Below are 13379 nucleotides of genomic sequence, written 5' to 3'. Positions count from 1 at the left end.
AGATCTGAGATCACCAATAGGCCCCCTAAGTATACTTACATGCCCAGGGACAAGGATGTTTTTGAGATAGCTTTAAGTTGATGTACCCATGGATGAGTAATGTTTTTTGACATTTATGGTAGCGTGAATGAATATGCATACTAGTGAAGGTGAAGGTGAACAGAGTCTATGTTTACCAACTAGTGCATTTGTAAATATGCTGTCAGACCCCAATACCTGCCCATTGCCTCACTGATGCTAAAATGCAAAAGGAATAACCATTCTTAATCTTGGTATTGGATTCATAATTTACCTGCTCAATATTTAACTGTGAGATTTGCCAATAACCTCTGCATATTTCACTGAAACAATAATGAGATGAATTATTTTTTTAAAAAAAATATTAAGAAGTCTTATAGAAGGAAAGTTTTGTTGAATGCAACAGCCCGAAAGGATATGGACCTTCAAAAGATTCAGGATTGTAGTGGGAGATGATGGCAATCTGTGAAAACTACCAGCAGCTGCTCCAAAGCCAGCTCTGCATAGTAACTGATTAGCAGTCACATCAGCCACAAAAAAAAAATTTTTTTTAATTTAATAATAATAATCTTGGGTGCATTGGCTCAGCGATTAAAGAGAGTTGCCAGCTGGAGAGCTTACAGCCCAGGTTCAAGATCTGAGCGCTGTGCAACAGAGTGAGCTCCCGCTACTTGCCCCGTTTCTGCCCACCTAGCAGTTCAAAAGCATGTAAATGCAAGTAGATTAATAGGTACCACTTTGATGGGAAGGTAACAAGGTTCTGTGCGCCTTTGGCCTATAGCCATGCTGGTCACATGATCATGGAAAATGTCTTTGGACAACATTGGCTTTCTCAGCCAAGAAATGGAGATGAGCACTGTGCCCTAGAGTTGACTATGACTGGAGAGAGAAACCTTTACCTTTTTACTCCTATACAACCCAAACCAGGAGTAAGTAGATTTCTTTTTTCATATAAATTTTATTTGCTGGAAAGGGCATTGCCAGGAAAGTGTTGAATCACTTTCACAGGTAAGGACCTGAAGAAAATAATACAAATAAATGCTCCCCTTCGTTGGCAGATCTCATTCTTTCAACATATAGTCAGGATACAGTTTATCTGGATACATGAGAATAGGCAAGGAAGTAGTGAACCTTTCTGCATACAGTCTTTAGTAACCCTGAGGTATGGATGTTATAGGATGGTAGATCATCACAAAGGAAACTTTAAACCTGATCTACCTATCAGGATATACAACATTTTGTATCGTAATGAAATTATTCCATGTTACCATACATGCCGAGGCACTTTTTGCATAACTGTGTAACAACTGAAAACAGTGAATTAGAAAGAAATGAGCAAGGAAAGCTGGTTATTCAAGAAAGGTGAATTCCAGGATTATTGCTAAAGCTGCTAAACTTCCAAACATGACTTGGTTAACATTCTTATTTTATTTTATTCATAAATAAATCATTGGTGCTCTTCCAATGTAACAACTTCTAAGCAAAACAAGACTGCGTTGCATGTAGTCTTCAACATAGAAGAGTTCATACAGTGACACTTCAAAGTTACGACGACACTGAAAAAAAGTGACTTATGACCATTTTTCACACAATCATTAGAGCATTCCCATGGTCCTCCTGTGATCAAAATTCAGAGGCTTGGCAACTGACTCATATTTATGATGGATGCAGTTCTGGGGTCATGTGATCACCATTTGCGACCTTCTGGCATGCAAAGCTAATGAGAAAGCCAGAGTCACTAAACAACCGTGTTACTAAATTAACAACAGCAGTGATTTACTTAACAACCATGGAAATAAAAGTTGCAAAATGAGGAAAAATTCACTTAACCAATGTCTCACTTAGCAACAGAAATTTGGGGCCCAATTACAGTTGTAAATCGAGGATTACCTTTTAAGTGTATTCAATGTAGCAGAGATTATCATAACATAAGCAAGGAAATCATGCAATACCGATTAAAAGCTTTCCAAAATACCAGTAATGTAACACGTTTCTTCTTATTCCTTATACTGTCTCTGACCACTTAATTAAGCCCAGTACAAGCACTCTTCTGGGCTTAAGTCCCTTATAGGCTTATAAGTAATATTTCACCATGATATTGCAAGCAATTTGTAAATTCAGATGATAAATAATTTGGATCAATTTGCTTATCCTCAAGCATTTCATTAATTAAGAGTGCTCTAATTGAGTTGAGCTTGGGAAAAATGTTTGGCTTAGATATAGTTTATCTTTGTTTACTGTATCATCCCCTTTTAACGACCAGATATTCCCTTGTGGGGTGGAGTCTGGGCAACTGAATGGAGCTGAGTGTTTACTGGCCGGATGCCCTTCCTGTCGCCAATGCGGAGTTTTATTCAGCAGATATATTGTCAGTGTGCCCAGAGAGAGAAATATCTGCCTCTACCTAGGCTCAAACTCACAGCCTCCTGATTGTGAGGCAAGAGCTCCACCTTTAGGCCACCGCACCACTCATCTTTGTTTACTGTATACACATAAAAAATCAATGTCTCAAAGTTGCTTTTTCAAGAAGCAACTAGACTTTTTTGAGGGGGAGGGAGGGAGGGTTCCTTTGAAAACATTTCACTTCTCATCCAAGAAGGTTCTTCAGTTCTAGCTTATTTTCCTTTTTGCGAGGAACCAGCTTCTTTCCAATTAGAAATGCTGTCAATGTAAAGATACAGATCCACTGACACATTTTTTTCCCTTTCTTTTCAGTTCCACCTCAATTAATTATAGAAGTTGGGGGAAGTGAGCTACGAGCTCAGTCAACCCCTCATCTTCCCAGTGTCAACCAAAGATTGAGCAGGAAAGATACAGGACAAAAAAAAAATTAAGACTGAAAAAATTTCTCGTAATTCTGAAACAGGCTTTTATTGTTGGAGAAGAGTTGTAAGAATTTTAGTAGCTGCCTTCAAGAAAAGTCTTGTCATCTGACATATGTTGAGTTTTAATGTCCTGATCTTGGTGCATCATTATCTTCTCTCATTTCCAGTTTCAGGGTGATTTCATTATTCTTTCTTTCCTTGCTCACACAGAAAGCCAAGTTTCCATTCCTATCCCTAACCCTGTCTGGTTTTGCTAGAGGCTCTTGTTACAGATTCTTGCTAAAATAATTGTAAATCCTTATTCTGTAGCAAGTATTAATAGGATGTTTCCATTTTCCTATTCTGTGCATGATTATGATCTTATTCTTGTTACATAGAATTTGGCTAATTTTGCCATAAAGAAGTGCATCTAATATGAACATGCTTTTCAATGCCTTCAATTTTAATCTCATTACAAGTGTGGAATTTATAAAATTATAATCAGTCAGAATGTCTCTTTTCCTGTTCTCCTTTTTAATTTCTCACTTTCCTTAAATATGAAGAGAAAACCTCAGTGAGCCATTGAAAGTCATAAGAATGAAACATTCTAAACATAAACATTTCTTTAGGTTGCCAAGTTCAAGTCAACCATACTATATATTTTTAAAATACATAGTATGACCTTATCTTATACTCTCAAAAACCTTTTCTCCTTACTTCAGAAGTAAGCAGAAGATGTGTTCATTTAATATTACAAACTAAAAGTTGTGTTCCTCTTGATTTGGGAAATTAGTTAATTATTTTCCCATAGTTTGTTCAAGGAGAAGTATGTTAAACCTTAGTCTCAATATTAAATGAGAAACTATTAAGGGCCAGTTTTGTGTAGAGATTAAAGTTCTGGACTAGCCATCAGGAGACTATCTATTCTGATGAGTACTAGTCTTCTCTAAGCATGAACGTTGATTGGTCCATTTTGGGCCATTCTCTTTCAGTCCGTCCCACCGAAGATTCTTGCAAGGAGATGGGAGGATTTCTTACACTGCCTTGAATTGTGGAAAATAGAATCGAATAGAATAGAATTTTTTATTGGCCAAGTGTGATTGGACACACAAGGAATTTGTCTTGGTGCATACGCTCTCAGTGTACATAAAAGAAAAGATACATTCATCAAGAATCATAAGATACAACACATAATGATAGTCATAGGGTACAAATAAGCAATCAGGAAACAATCCATATCAATATAAATCGTAAGGATACAAGCAACAAAGTTACAGTCATACAGTCATAAGTAGAAGGAGATGGGTGATGGGAAAGATGAGAAGATTAACAGTAGTGCAGATTTAATAGTTTGACAGTGTTAAGGGAATTATTTGTTTAGCAGAGTGATGGCATTTGGGGAAAAAACTGTTTTTGTGTCTAGTTGTTCTGGTGTGCAGTGCTCTATAGCGTCATTTTGAGGGTAGGAGTTGAAACAGTTTATGTCCAGAATGCGAGGGGTCTGTAAATATTTTCACAGCCTTCTTTTTGACTCGTGCAGTATACAAGTCCTCAATGGAAGGCAGGTTGGTAGCAATTGTTTTTTCTGCAGTTCTAATTATCTTCTGAAGTCTATGTCTGTCTTGTTGGGTTGCAGAACCAAACCAGACAGTTATAGAGCTGCAGATAACAGATTCAATAATTCCTCTGTAGAACTGGATCAGAAGCTCCTTGGGCAGTTTGAGCTTTTTGAATTGGGGCAGAAAGAACATTCTTTGTTGTCCCTTTTTGATGACATTTTTGATGTTAGCTGTCCATTTTAGATCTTGCGATATGGTAGAAAAGTGGCATATTATTGTTAATATTAATATGAAAGCAAACAAAAGGCAAGAAGCAAAGGGTTTGAGGGTGAAAGTTCATTCTCCGAGCTTGCGAGTTTTGTTTCCGAACATTTCATTATCAGGCTAGGTAACATCTTTAGCAGAGTTTAGGGGATGGCATTTTAACAGAGTTTTAAAAAGCGGTTTAAAAAACAAAAACAAAGGAAGGTTGTGAATGTTAACTAGTATTTTTCTTTGTTATCATAGATTATGGACATGAATGGCTGGCATTTGACTGATGAATGGGGTCTTGCTAGAATTACTCCTCAGCAGGACAGTTTCGATGGACCTCAGCAACTGAGCATCAGTAACACAGTTGCAAGATCTATTCTGCATCCTATTTATTACTGGAGTGCGCCCAGTCCTTATTTGGGCAACAAAGTAAGTATTGACCTTTGCCTGAGAGCTAATTTAATGTACCAGTAATGATTTTAAAAAAAAAAAAAGTTCTCATTTGCGACATAAATATTTGGCCAGTGAAACTTAGTTAAAAGGAACTAACGGGCATTTAGAGAATCCATGCAAAAAATGAAGCAAAGGGTAAGTAGACTAAAGCAAAGTATTTAGCATTAAGAGCCTCCTGGCGGTTTCTAGTTATAGATGTTAGAAAAACTCACATAATTTGCAATACTATTTCTATGATGAAATGGCTGGGGCTCTGTTTTATATGGATGTGTATTTCTTTCAAGTAATGTTATCTCCCTTCCTGCACCTTCACATTTCATTTGTTCTTTCTCAACTTAGCTTGCACAGATGCTGCTAGCAGGTCAGATATTAGAAAATATGCAATGATTGATGGAAAACATCAGTGCGAGGTGTTCTTGTCCTAGAATCAAAAGATGATATGTGGGTAAAAGATACATAGTCTTTGCTATATTGTTTATATCCACACAGTTACTCAAGAGTCGACCCATTGCTTGCGGCTTTGGGATAGTACTATAGTTGTTTCAGATGGGATGGGGAGGTACATCTTGAGATCAGCCTATTTCATGTGGTCCCAAGCTAACTTCAAGAACTCTGTGTAATCTTGGTGAAAGAGAGAAAAGGCTGTCCGAAAGAGAAGAAAGAGGCTTGGGGAGAGAAGAAACATTTATCCATTCTCATCTCCCCATTGTTGTTTCCACTAATGCACGGTGTCAAAGTTGCTGTGTCACATTGCTGTCACGTGACATATTGTGGTGGTATTTTCCTTTGCAGAGCTGGGATGGGTGTGGCCTGCATGTGACACATCTGGCCTGCAGGCCACCCGTTTGACACCCCTACCAATGCCACCATGTCTCACTAGATTAGTAGCAAAAGAATATCATATTTTTCCCTCTCTCTGTCTCATTCATACCCTTATACCAGTTCTTATTGATTATTAAATAATTCTTAATTCTTATTCTTTTCATTATTAAAGCAGACTAAGATATACTTGAGGCATGCAAACATAAGTCCTAGGATTCCCACTTTATTAATAATTAGGCCAGTCATTTTTGTTTGATTACTGTTCTTAAGTAAGAGAGTAATAATTCAAAAAACGTGTTCCCTCCTAAGAATCAAAGATTATAGAAAAGCCATGTTAATCTTTTATAATTGTCAGGAAGAATAGAAAACCTCTGGAATGTTTTATGTTTGGACAATATATATATTTGGACAATATGGAAATTTCAGAATGAGAATGGCAAACATATATTTGGCTTTCTACTCATAGGCATCCTGGAACATAAGCATACCTACATGAACCATTAATACTCTAATTCTAAATTCATGTAGCTGAAAAAAGGATTTGGGTATGAGTGGATTGCCTTTTCTAAAATTAGCTCAATTATCTTTCATTTGAATGCTGCATTATCCCTTTGATTGGACAGTGATAATTAAATCAGACTTTGGGCTGATCTGCATGACCAGCCTATCCATACCATCTACATAATGAGGTTACACCATTCCTTAAACTCCGAATTGTCTAATATTTTGATTTATTTTGTTTATTTATATCCCTGTATTATTTTTACAAATAATTCAAAGTGGTGGGCACATCTAACACACCTTCCTCCTCCTATTTTCCCCACAACAACAACCCTGGGAAGTGAATTGAACTGAGAGAGAGAGTGATTGGCCGAAGGTCACTCAGCAAGCTTTCTTGGCTAAGGCGAGACTTGAACTTACACTCTCTTTCTTTCTAGCCTGGTGCGTTAACCACTGGAACAAACATTATCCTCTGTTTACCCCACAACCCACTAAGAAGTCAACTTTCATCTCTTCGCTTCTGCTATGTGTCAGAAGTAGTGTTTACCAGCTATTCCAACCCAAGCTATGCTGTTGGATTTGCTTGCTGCTTTCATTTCATTTTACTACTGTGCACAGCGTCAGGAGCATCTCCCCTCTAGTCACTGTTGCTTTCTGCTCTTCATGGCTATTTTTTAAAATAAGTTCACTAATGGAATAGTGAAAAACTGTCCCCTCCCCCCCTTCCTTTTTTTTTTTTACATGTATGTGTGTCTGTGCAGAACATCGGATACTTGTCATGGCAAAGCAGAGAAAATGGTGGAAGTCTAGAAAAGGATTTCTTAATTGAACTTCCTGTCCAGCTGGTTTATGCATGAGAGTCCAGCAGTTTAAAGCCCCAGTATGGAAAAGTTCCCTATTAGTCATTAAAAAACGAAATTTGGGATTAAATCAAAGCCATTCTTGATGCGTTTCCGTGATATATCCCTCACTACCAATATGTTGTCTATTTTGTGATAATGTGTTAGATTGTAGTCCTGAAATGAATATCTTGCTCTGATTTCCTTTGGGTATATCAGTGTCATTCTTGAATCATAGAATTAGATTAGGTCAGGGGTCTGCAAACTTGGCTTTTTTAAGACTGGTGGACTTCAACTCCCAGAGTTTCTCAGCCAGCTTTGCTGGCTGAGGAACTCTGGGAGTTGAAGTCCACCAGTCTTAAAAAAGCCAAGTTTGCAGACCCCTGGATTAGGTCATATAGAATGGAGGCTGTTTTATTAACGTTGTCCATAACTGTTTCCTCATAAAAGTAAAACCTCAGTTGAGATTTTCCCTCTGTTCTTTTATTCATGGTGGAATTTATTTAGATCTCCAGGAACATTTCCCAAAGTAGTTATCTCAAGGGTTTTCTCCTTTAATTTTTTCTTCTTGGTTAAAAGATTATTAAAAACCAGAAGGACAAATGGTAAGTAAGGGTTCAATTGCATCTCTTTCAAAAAGTATGGACTCATATTCAGGGCAATAGATTTCAAAGAACTTCAAGAGGAGTTCAACAGGAGCCTTGAGGAGTGTTTTGGTTCTTCACTCCAAGTAGGATTGAACATTTCTTGTACTTCTGGTTGATATTTTTCACATAATTTCTCCTTCTGATACTACTCAATTAAAGAAAATAAGAGAAACAATGTCTGTTATTCAACTGAGCACACTCAGCATATATTTCATTTGTAATTTGGAAGGACTTTAGTTGCTGTCAGAGAGCTTCTGTATGAATGAAACAATTTGCCTTAATAACTGAATCATCAATTTTTGATACCACAGTACTACTGAAAATATGCACAAATTACTGTAAAACATCTTAACTGTCACATTACATCATATGAAATACAGCCATAATGACACACACTTAGAGGAGTTAATTAAGCACCTTACTGTGGAAATAGAATATTAAAAGTTATTATTGGTAAATTCAATAAAGCATTGTTCTAAATAGCTAAAACTGGATTATATCAGTTTTTCTAGATTATATTTACTTACAGTACTACAAATGTAATAATTCTTCTGCCTGGTTAAACCAGATATCAGTTTTCTCGAATATTGTGCCCTCAAAATCTACTATATTATGACCTGATGTACTAAGTCACCTGCTGATTTAATCTCCCAGAAATTCCTCCCTGCTATTTCAGTGTATATTCTATTTGTAGAGTGTTATTTTTGTTGTGTTCGAAATTGTTTGTTTAGAACATTCATCTTCCATTTTACAAATTATTTTCAAGACCACTTAGAACTGGACATAAAAGATCCCCGCTATTGGATTTGCACGATGTCCTAATAAATAGAATAGAAGTTTTTATTGGCCAAGTGTGATTGGACACACAAGGAATTTGTCTTGGTGCATACGCTTTCAGTGTACATAAAAGAAAAGATACGTTCATCAAGAATCATAAGGTACAACATTTAATGATAGTCATAAGATACAAATAAGCAATCAGGAAACAATCCATATCAATATAAATCGTAAGGATGCAAGCAACAAAGTTACAGTCATACAGTCATAAGTAGAAGGAGATGGGTGATGGGAATGATGAGAAGATTAACAGCAGTGCAGATTTAGTAAATAGTTTGACAGTGTTAAGGGAATTATTTGTTTAGCAGAGTGATGGCGTTTCTGAAAAAACTGTTCTTGTGTCTAGTTATTATGGTGTGCGGTGCTCTATAGCATCATTCTGAGGGTAGGAGTTGAAACAGTTTATGTGAGGATGTGAGGGATCTGTAAATATTTTCACAGCCCTCTTTTTGGTTCGTGCAGTATACAGGTTCTCAATGGAAGGCAGGTTGGTAGCAATTGTTTTTTCTGCAGTTCTAATTATCCTCTGAAGTCTTTGTCTGTCTTGTTATAAAGAATAAACCTAAAGCTTTTCTTCACTTAATCTGCTTTGGTTTGCCATCCATAAGACTGGGAATCAGAGTGCATGATTGGAAGAAAAATGAAAGGACAAGGATCCTGAAATAGAAATGCACTGGTGGGAAAAAAAACCAAACCCTTATTTTCTAACACTTTCTGAGGACTTAGAATTTATTTTATTTATCTACCTGCAGGCAGTCAAATAAGAACACGGCATACCTCTTGGGCATGGTATGTTCTCCCACTTGGTAGGATTCAATAGTACAAATAAAACCTTCTAACAGAAGCAGAAATAAATAACCTAGAAGCCCTTGGTTCTCTCTACTGAAATAGCATAGATACAGTATGTGTTGTAAGGAGTAATAAGATGCTTATCATTATGTGTGTATATTTTATGTGTAAAAGATCAGCTGTCAGCGTTCCACAAAACCCTCTGCTCTAATTAAAAACTCTGAGGCAAGCAGTTCCATTTATTAGAGTAGGTATACTGGCACATCTTGGGAAAACCCGAATCTGAGAGTTCCGGGTTTTTCCTCAGTAAATCAAAAAACCCCAAACCATCCCCTCACTGATAAGTCGATCACATGCTCCAAACACCATCCGTCCCATCTCAAGACAGCACTCCAACCACTCCTCCAGATGCAGCCTCATCCTGACCTTGATCGACAGGAAGTATGCTATTTTGTATAAATACAAACCCTCAAATAAATTCCCCTCTCCTACATTCTCACAGCTTGGAAGCTTCCGGCCTAATATGGCTTCCAAAGCTGACATCAGCTAGTTAGAGAAAAGTCTTGCTTTGTGAAGATTTGCATGGATAAAACCTGACCAACCCTTTGACTTTCTCTACTTTCTTAACTTCTTCAGGCCATTTTATAAGCTACTTAAGGATGTATGTATCTCTGTGTGTATGTATGTATGTTGTGACTCCGGCCCCCGAGCCTGTCCTCATGGAGGAGGATGACTCTGAGAGTGATGGGGAGGAGCCGACAAGGCCTCCCTCTCCAGGACCCTCCTCTCTGGCACCGCTCCAGGTTCCAGCTGCAGGCCAGGAGGAGGAGCTGACAAGGCCTCCCTCTCCTGGACCCTCCTCCTCCCTGGCAATGCTCAGGTTTCAGCTGCTGAAGATCAATCTTGGATTGACCCGAGGCAGCGACGAAAAGATAAGTGTGTGCAGTAAAGGAAGAGGTGTGACAGGCCCAGAGGCTGCTGAGTCACTGAGCCACACCCCACAGGGGATAAAAGCGGGTGGAGTTGCCATGTGGCCCTTGGAACGGACAAAAAGCTATCAAGTGTGAACTGCAGATCGGTCGTTTGGGAGTTAAAAGGCCTGGACTGTGCAAAGGATTTTTCTGTGAGCTCTTGGCAATGGATTTTGGACACGTGGGCTTCTGTCTTATCCGTAAGAGATAAGGAACTTGGAACTTGGCAGGCCTTTGCACTGTCGCTGCCAAGTCTGTCATCCATTACAGAAAGTCAGGTCTGTTGTAAATATAAAAGACTATGGGACGCGCGTCTCTGCATCTTCTCTGTGAAGTGGGGAGGGGGACAGAAAAATATATGTATGTGCATGTGTGTGTTTGTGTTGATACACACATACATATATATGTATATAAAATACACACATACATATATACACATACTGTATACACATACAGTACATATGAAAGGGATGTGTGTGTGTGTCTATATGTATCTATGTGCCTCCGCGTGCACACACACACACATATATATATATTACATACATACATGTATACACATACTGTAAACACACACAGTATATATGAAAGGGATATATGTGTGTGTGTATTTGTATGTGTGTGTGTGTGTATATACATACATACATAGACACACACACATACAGTATAGATAGAAAGAGCGAGAGAGAGACAGAGAGACAGAGAGAAAGAGACAGAGACAGAAAGAATACGTATATACATATTCAAAAGATCTCATAGTAGCGGAGTTGCTTCATAGCTTCAAGGAGAGTATCCAGCCACATCAAATGATTTGCCCAGGCGGAGGCCATTTATCTGTACAATTATGGAGGAATCCACATTTTCCTAGCAATTTGGTTATTAACAGGCCTTGTAGTTTAACTGTACATGATACAGATATGTCTTTAAGCAGATCAGTGGGATTCCCCTTCAAGATATCACTGTTTGTAACATATCTTTGAGGAAGTCAGCGGATCTTCACCTTCAGTTTGAAGATATCTCTTGCTGAATTATATCCATTAGTAACCATATAAAAAGAAGCAAACAATTCCAGTTTATTTCCTAATTAATGGTAGCTGGGATCTTGGTTGCCATAAAGAAACTTTTCTTACAAGTACAAAATGGAGTCCTGGAAAGTTCTTGCCTTTGCTGAAATGTCTAAGAATCTTGAGATTTTATGCATTCTTTTTTTTTATTTCTTTTAATATTTTATTATGACACAATATGACAAACACATAACATACAACATATAAATATATTCTCTTTTTAACAAATGTTTCTTAATGATCTTTCCATTTTTATAGATTTTCCCCATATCTCTCTTACTGTTTTATTTTCTTCATTGTCCCTTTATCTTTGGTTACATTGTATTTTCTAACACTAATAATCTTACTTTTATACATTTCTATATACTTGTTATATACATATTTTACATTTTTAGATTCTCCCCTATATATATATATATATATTTTTCTAGTCTCAAGCCATTCATACCATTTGTTCCAAACCACATAATAATCTGTGTCTTCTTTTCTTTTAATTTCTTTTGTTAGTTTGTTCATCTTGGCACATTCTAAAACCTCTTCTAGCACTTCTTCACCTGTTGGTATCCTTTCCTGTTTCCAATTTTGTGCATATGTTATTCGTGCAGCCGAGATTCGTGCAGCCGAGGATGCACAAATTTTTATGCATTCTAACCATGAGGAAAGCATTTTCTTAACCCCATTTTCTTTCACTTCTCCTAAAGAAGATTCTCTCAGAGAAAGCACTTATTGGATTAAAAAGAAGGAAAGCAAACTTCTCAAATCAGAAGTAGAATATTCTATTATTATCAAATGTTGAGTATCTCTAATACTGGAAAATTTAAACAGAATTAAAAATGCCATTTAGAAATACATCCAAATGTCTGAAGTGTTTGTTCAGCATGAGAAATATGTATGTCTGAATGTAAATGTATAAATATCTTTTATTATTATTATTATTATTATTATTATTATTATTATTATTATTATTATTATTATTATTATTTATTTGATTTTTATACCGCCCTTCTCACGAAGGACTCAGGGCGGTGTGCAGGCAAGATAAAACATACAATGTTCAAATTAAAATGCAATTTAAAAAACTTATTTTAAAATTAGCCTGAAAAAATTAAAATATGCCAAGAACTAAAAACCCCATTTAAAATGAATCAAATTTACAAAATTTAAAATTAAAATTCAATTCAAGCTAGCCCCGCGCGAATAAAAAGGTGTGTCTTCAGTTCGCGACGGAATGTCCAAAGGTCAGGTATTTGGCGTAAGCTCGGGGGAAGCTCATTCCAGAGTGTGGGAGCCCCCACAGAGAAGGCCCTTCCCCTGGGGGCCACCAGCCGACATTGTTTGGCAGACGGCACCCTGAGAAGTCCCTCTCTGTGAGAGCGTACGGGTCGGTGGGAGGCATGTGGTAACAGCAGGCGGTCCCGTAAGTACCCAGGCCCTAAGCCATGGAGCGCTTTAAAGGTCGTAACCAACACCTTAAAGTGCACTCGAAAGGCCACAGGTAGCCAGTGCAGTCTGCGCAGGAGCGGTGTTACGTGGGAGCTACGCGTAGCTCCCTCTATCACCCGCGCAGCTGCATTCTGGACTAACTGAAGCCTCCGAGTGCACTTCAAGGGGAGCCCCATGTAGAGAGCATTACAATAATCCAAGCGAGAGGTAACGAGCGCATGAGTGACCGTGCACAAGGCATCCCGATCAAGGAAGGGGCGCAACTGCCGAACCAGGCGAACCTGGTGGAAGGCCCTCCTGGAGACGGCCGTCAAATGATCTTCAAGTGACAGCCGATCATCCAGGAGGACACCTAAGTTGCGCACCCTATCCTTTGGGGCCAG

The 13379-nt window shown here is 37.9% G+C and overlaps 1 protein-coding gene across 6 annotated transcripts in view; it reads left to right on the top strand.

Moving 5' to 3' along the window:
* The window catches only part of LAMA2 (laminin subunit alpha 2), a 515150-nt gene that overhangs the window by 204361 nt on the left and 297410 nt on the right, over nt 1–13379 (top strand). For all 6 annotated transcript variants that reach the window (XM_058172079.1, XM_058172060.1, XM_058172053.1 and 3 more), the window contains exon 12: nt 4889–5062. In XM_058172079.1, coding sequence (XP_058028062.1) covers nt 4889–5062 — 174 coding nt within the window. The remainder of the gene's footprint in view (nt 1–4888; nt 5063–13379) is intronic.

The sequence above is a fragment of the Ahaetulla prasina genome, chromosome 1 (genome assembly GCF_028640845.1).
Source record: "Ahaetulla prasina isolate Xishuangbanna chromosome 1, ASM2864084v1, whole genome shotgun sequence".
In the NCBI taxonomy this organism is placed as follows: domain Eukaryota; kingdom Metazoa; phylum Chordata; class Lepidosauria; order Squamata; family Colubridae; genus Ahaetulla; species Ahaetulla prasina.
The sequence above is the reverse complement of the archived record's forward strand: the minus strand, read 5'-3'. Positions and strand labels throughout refer to the sequence as shown.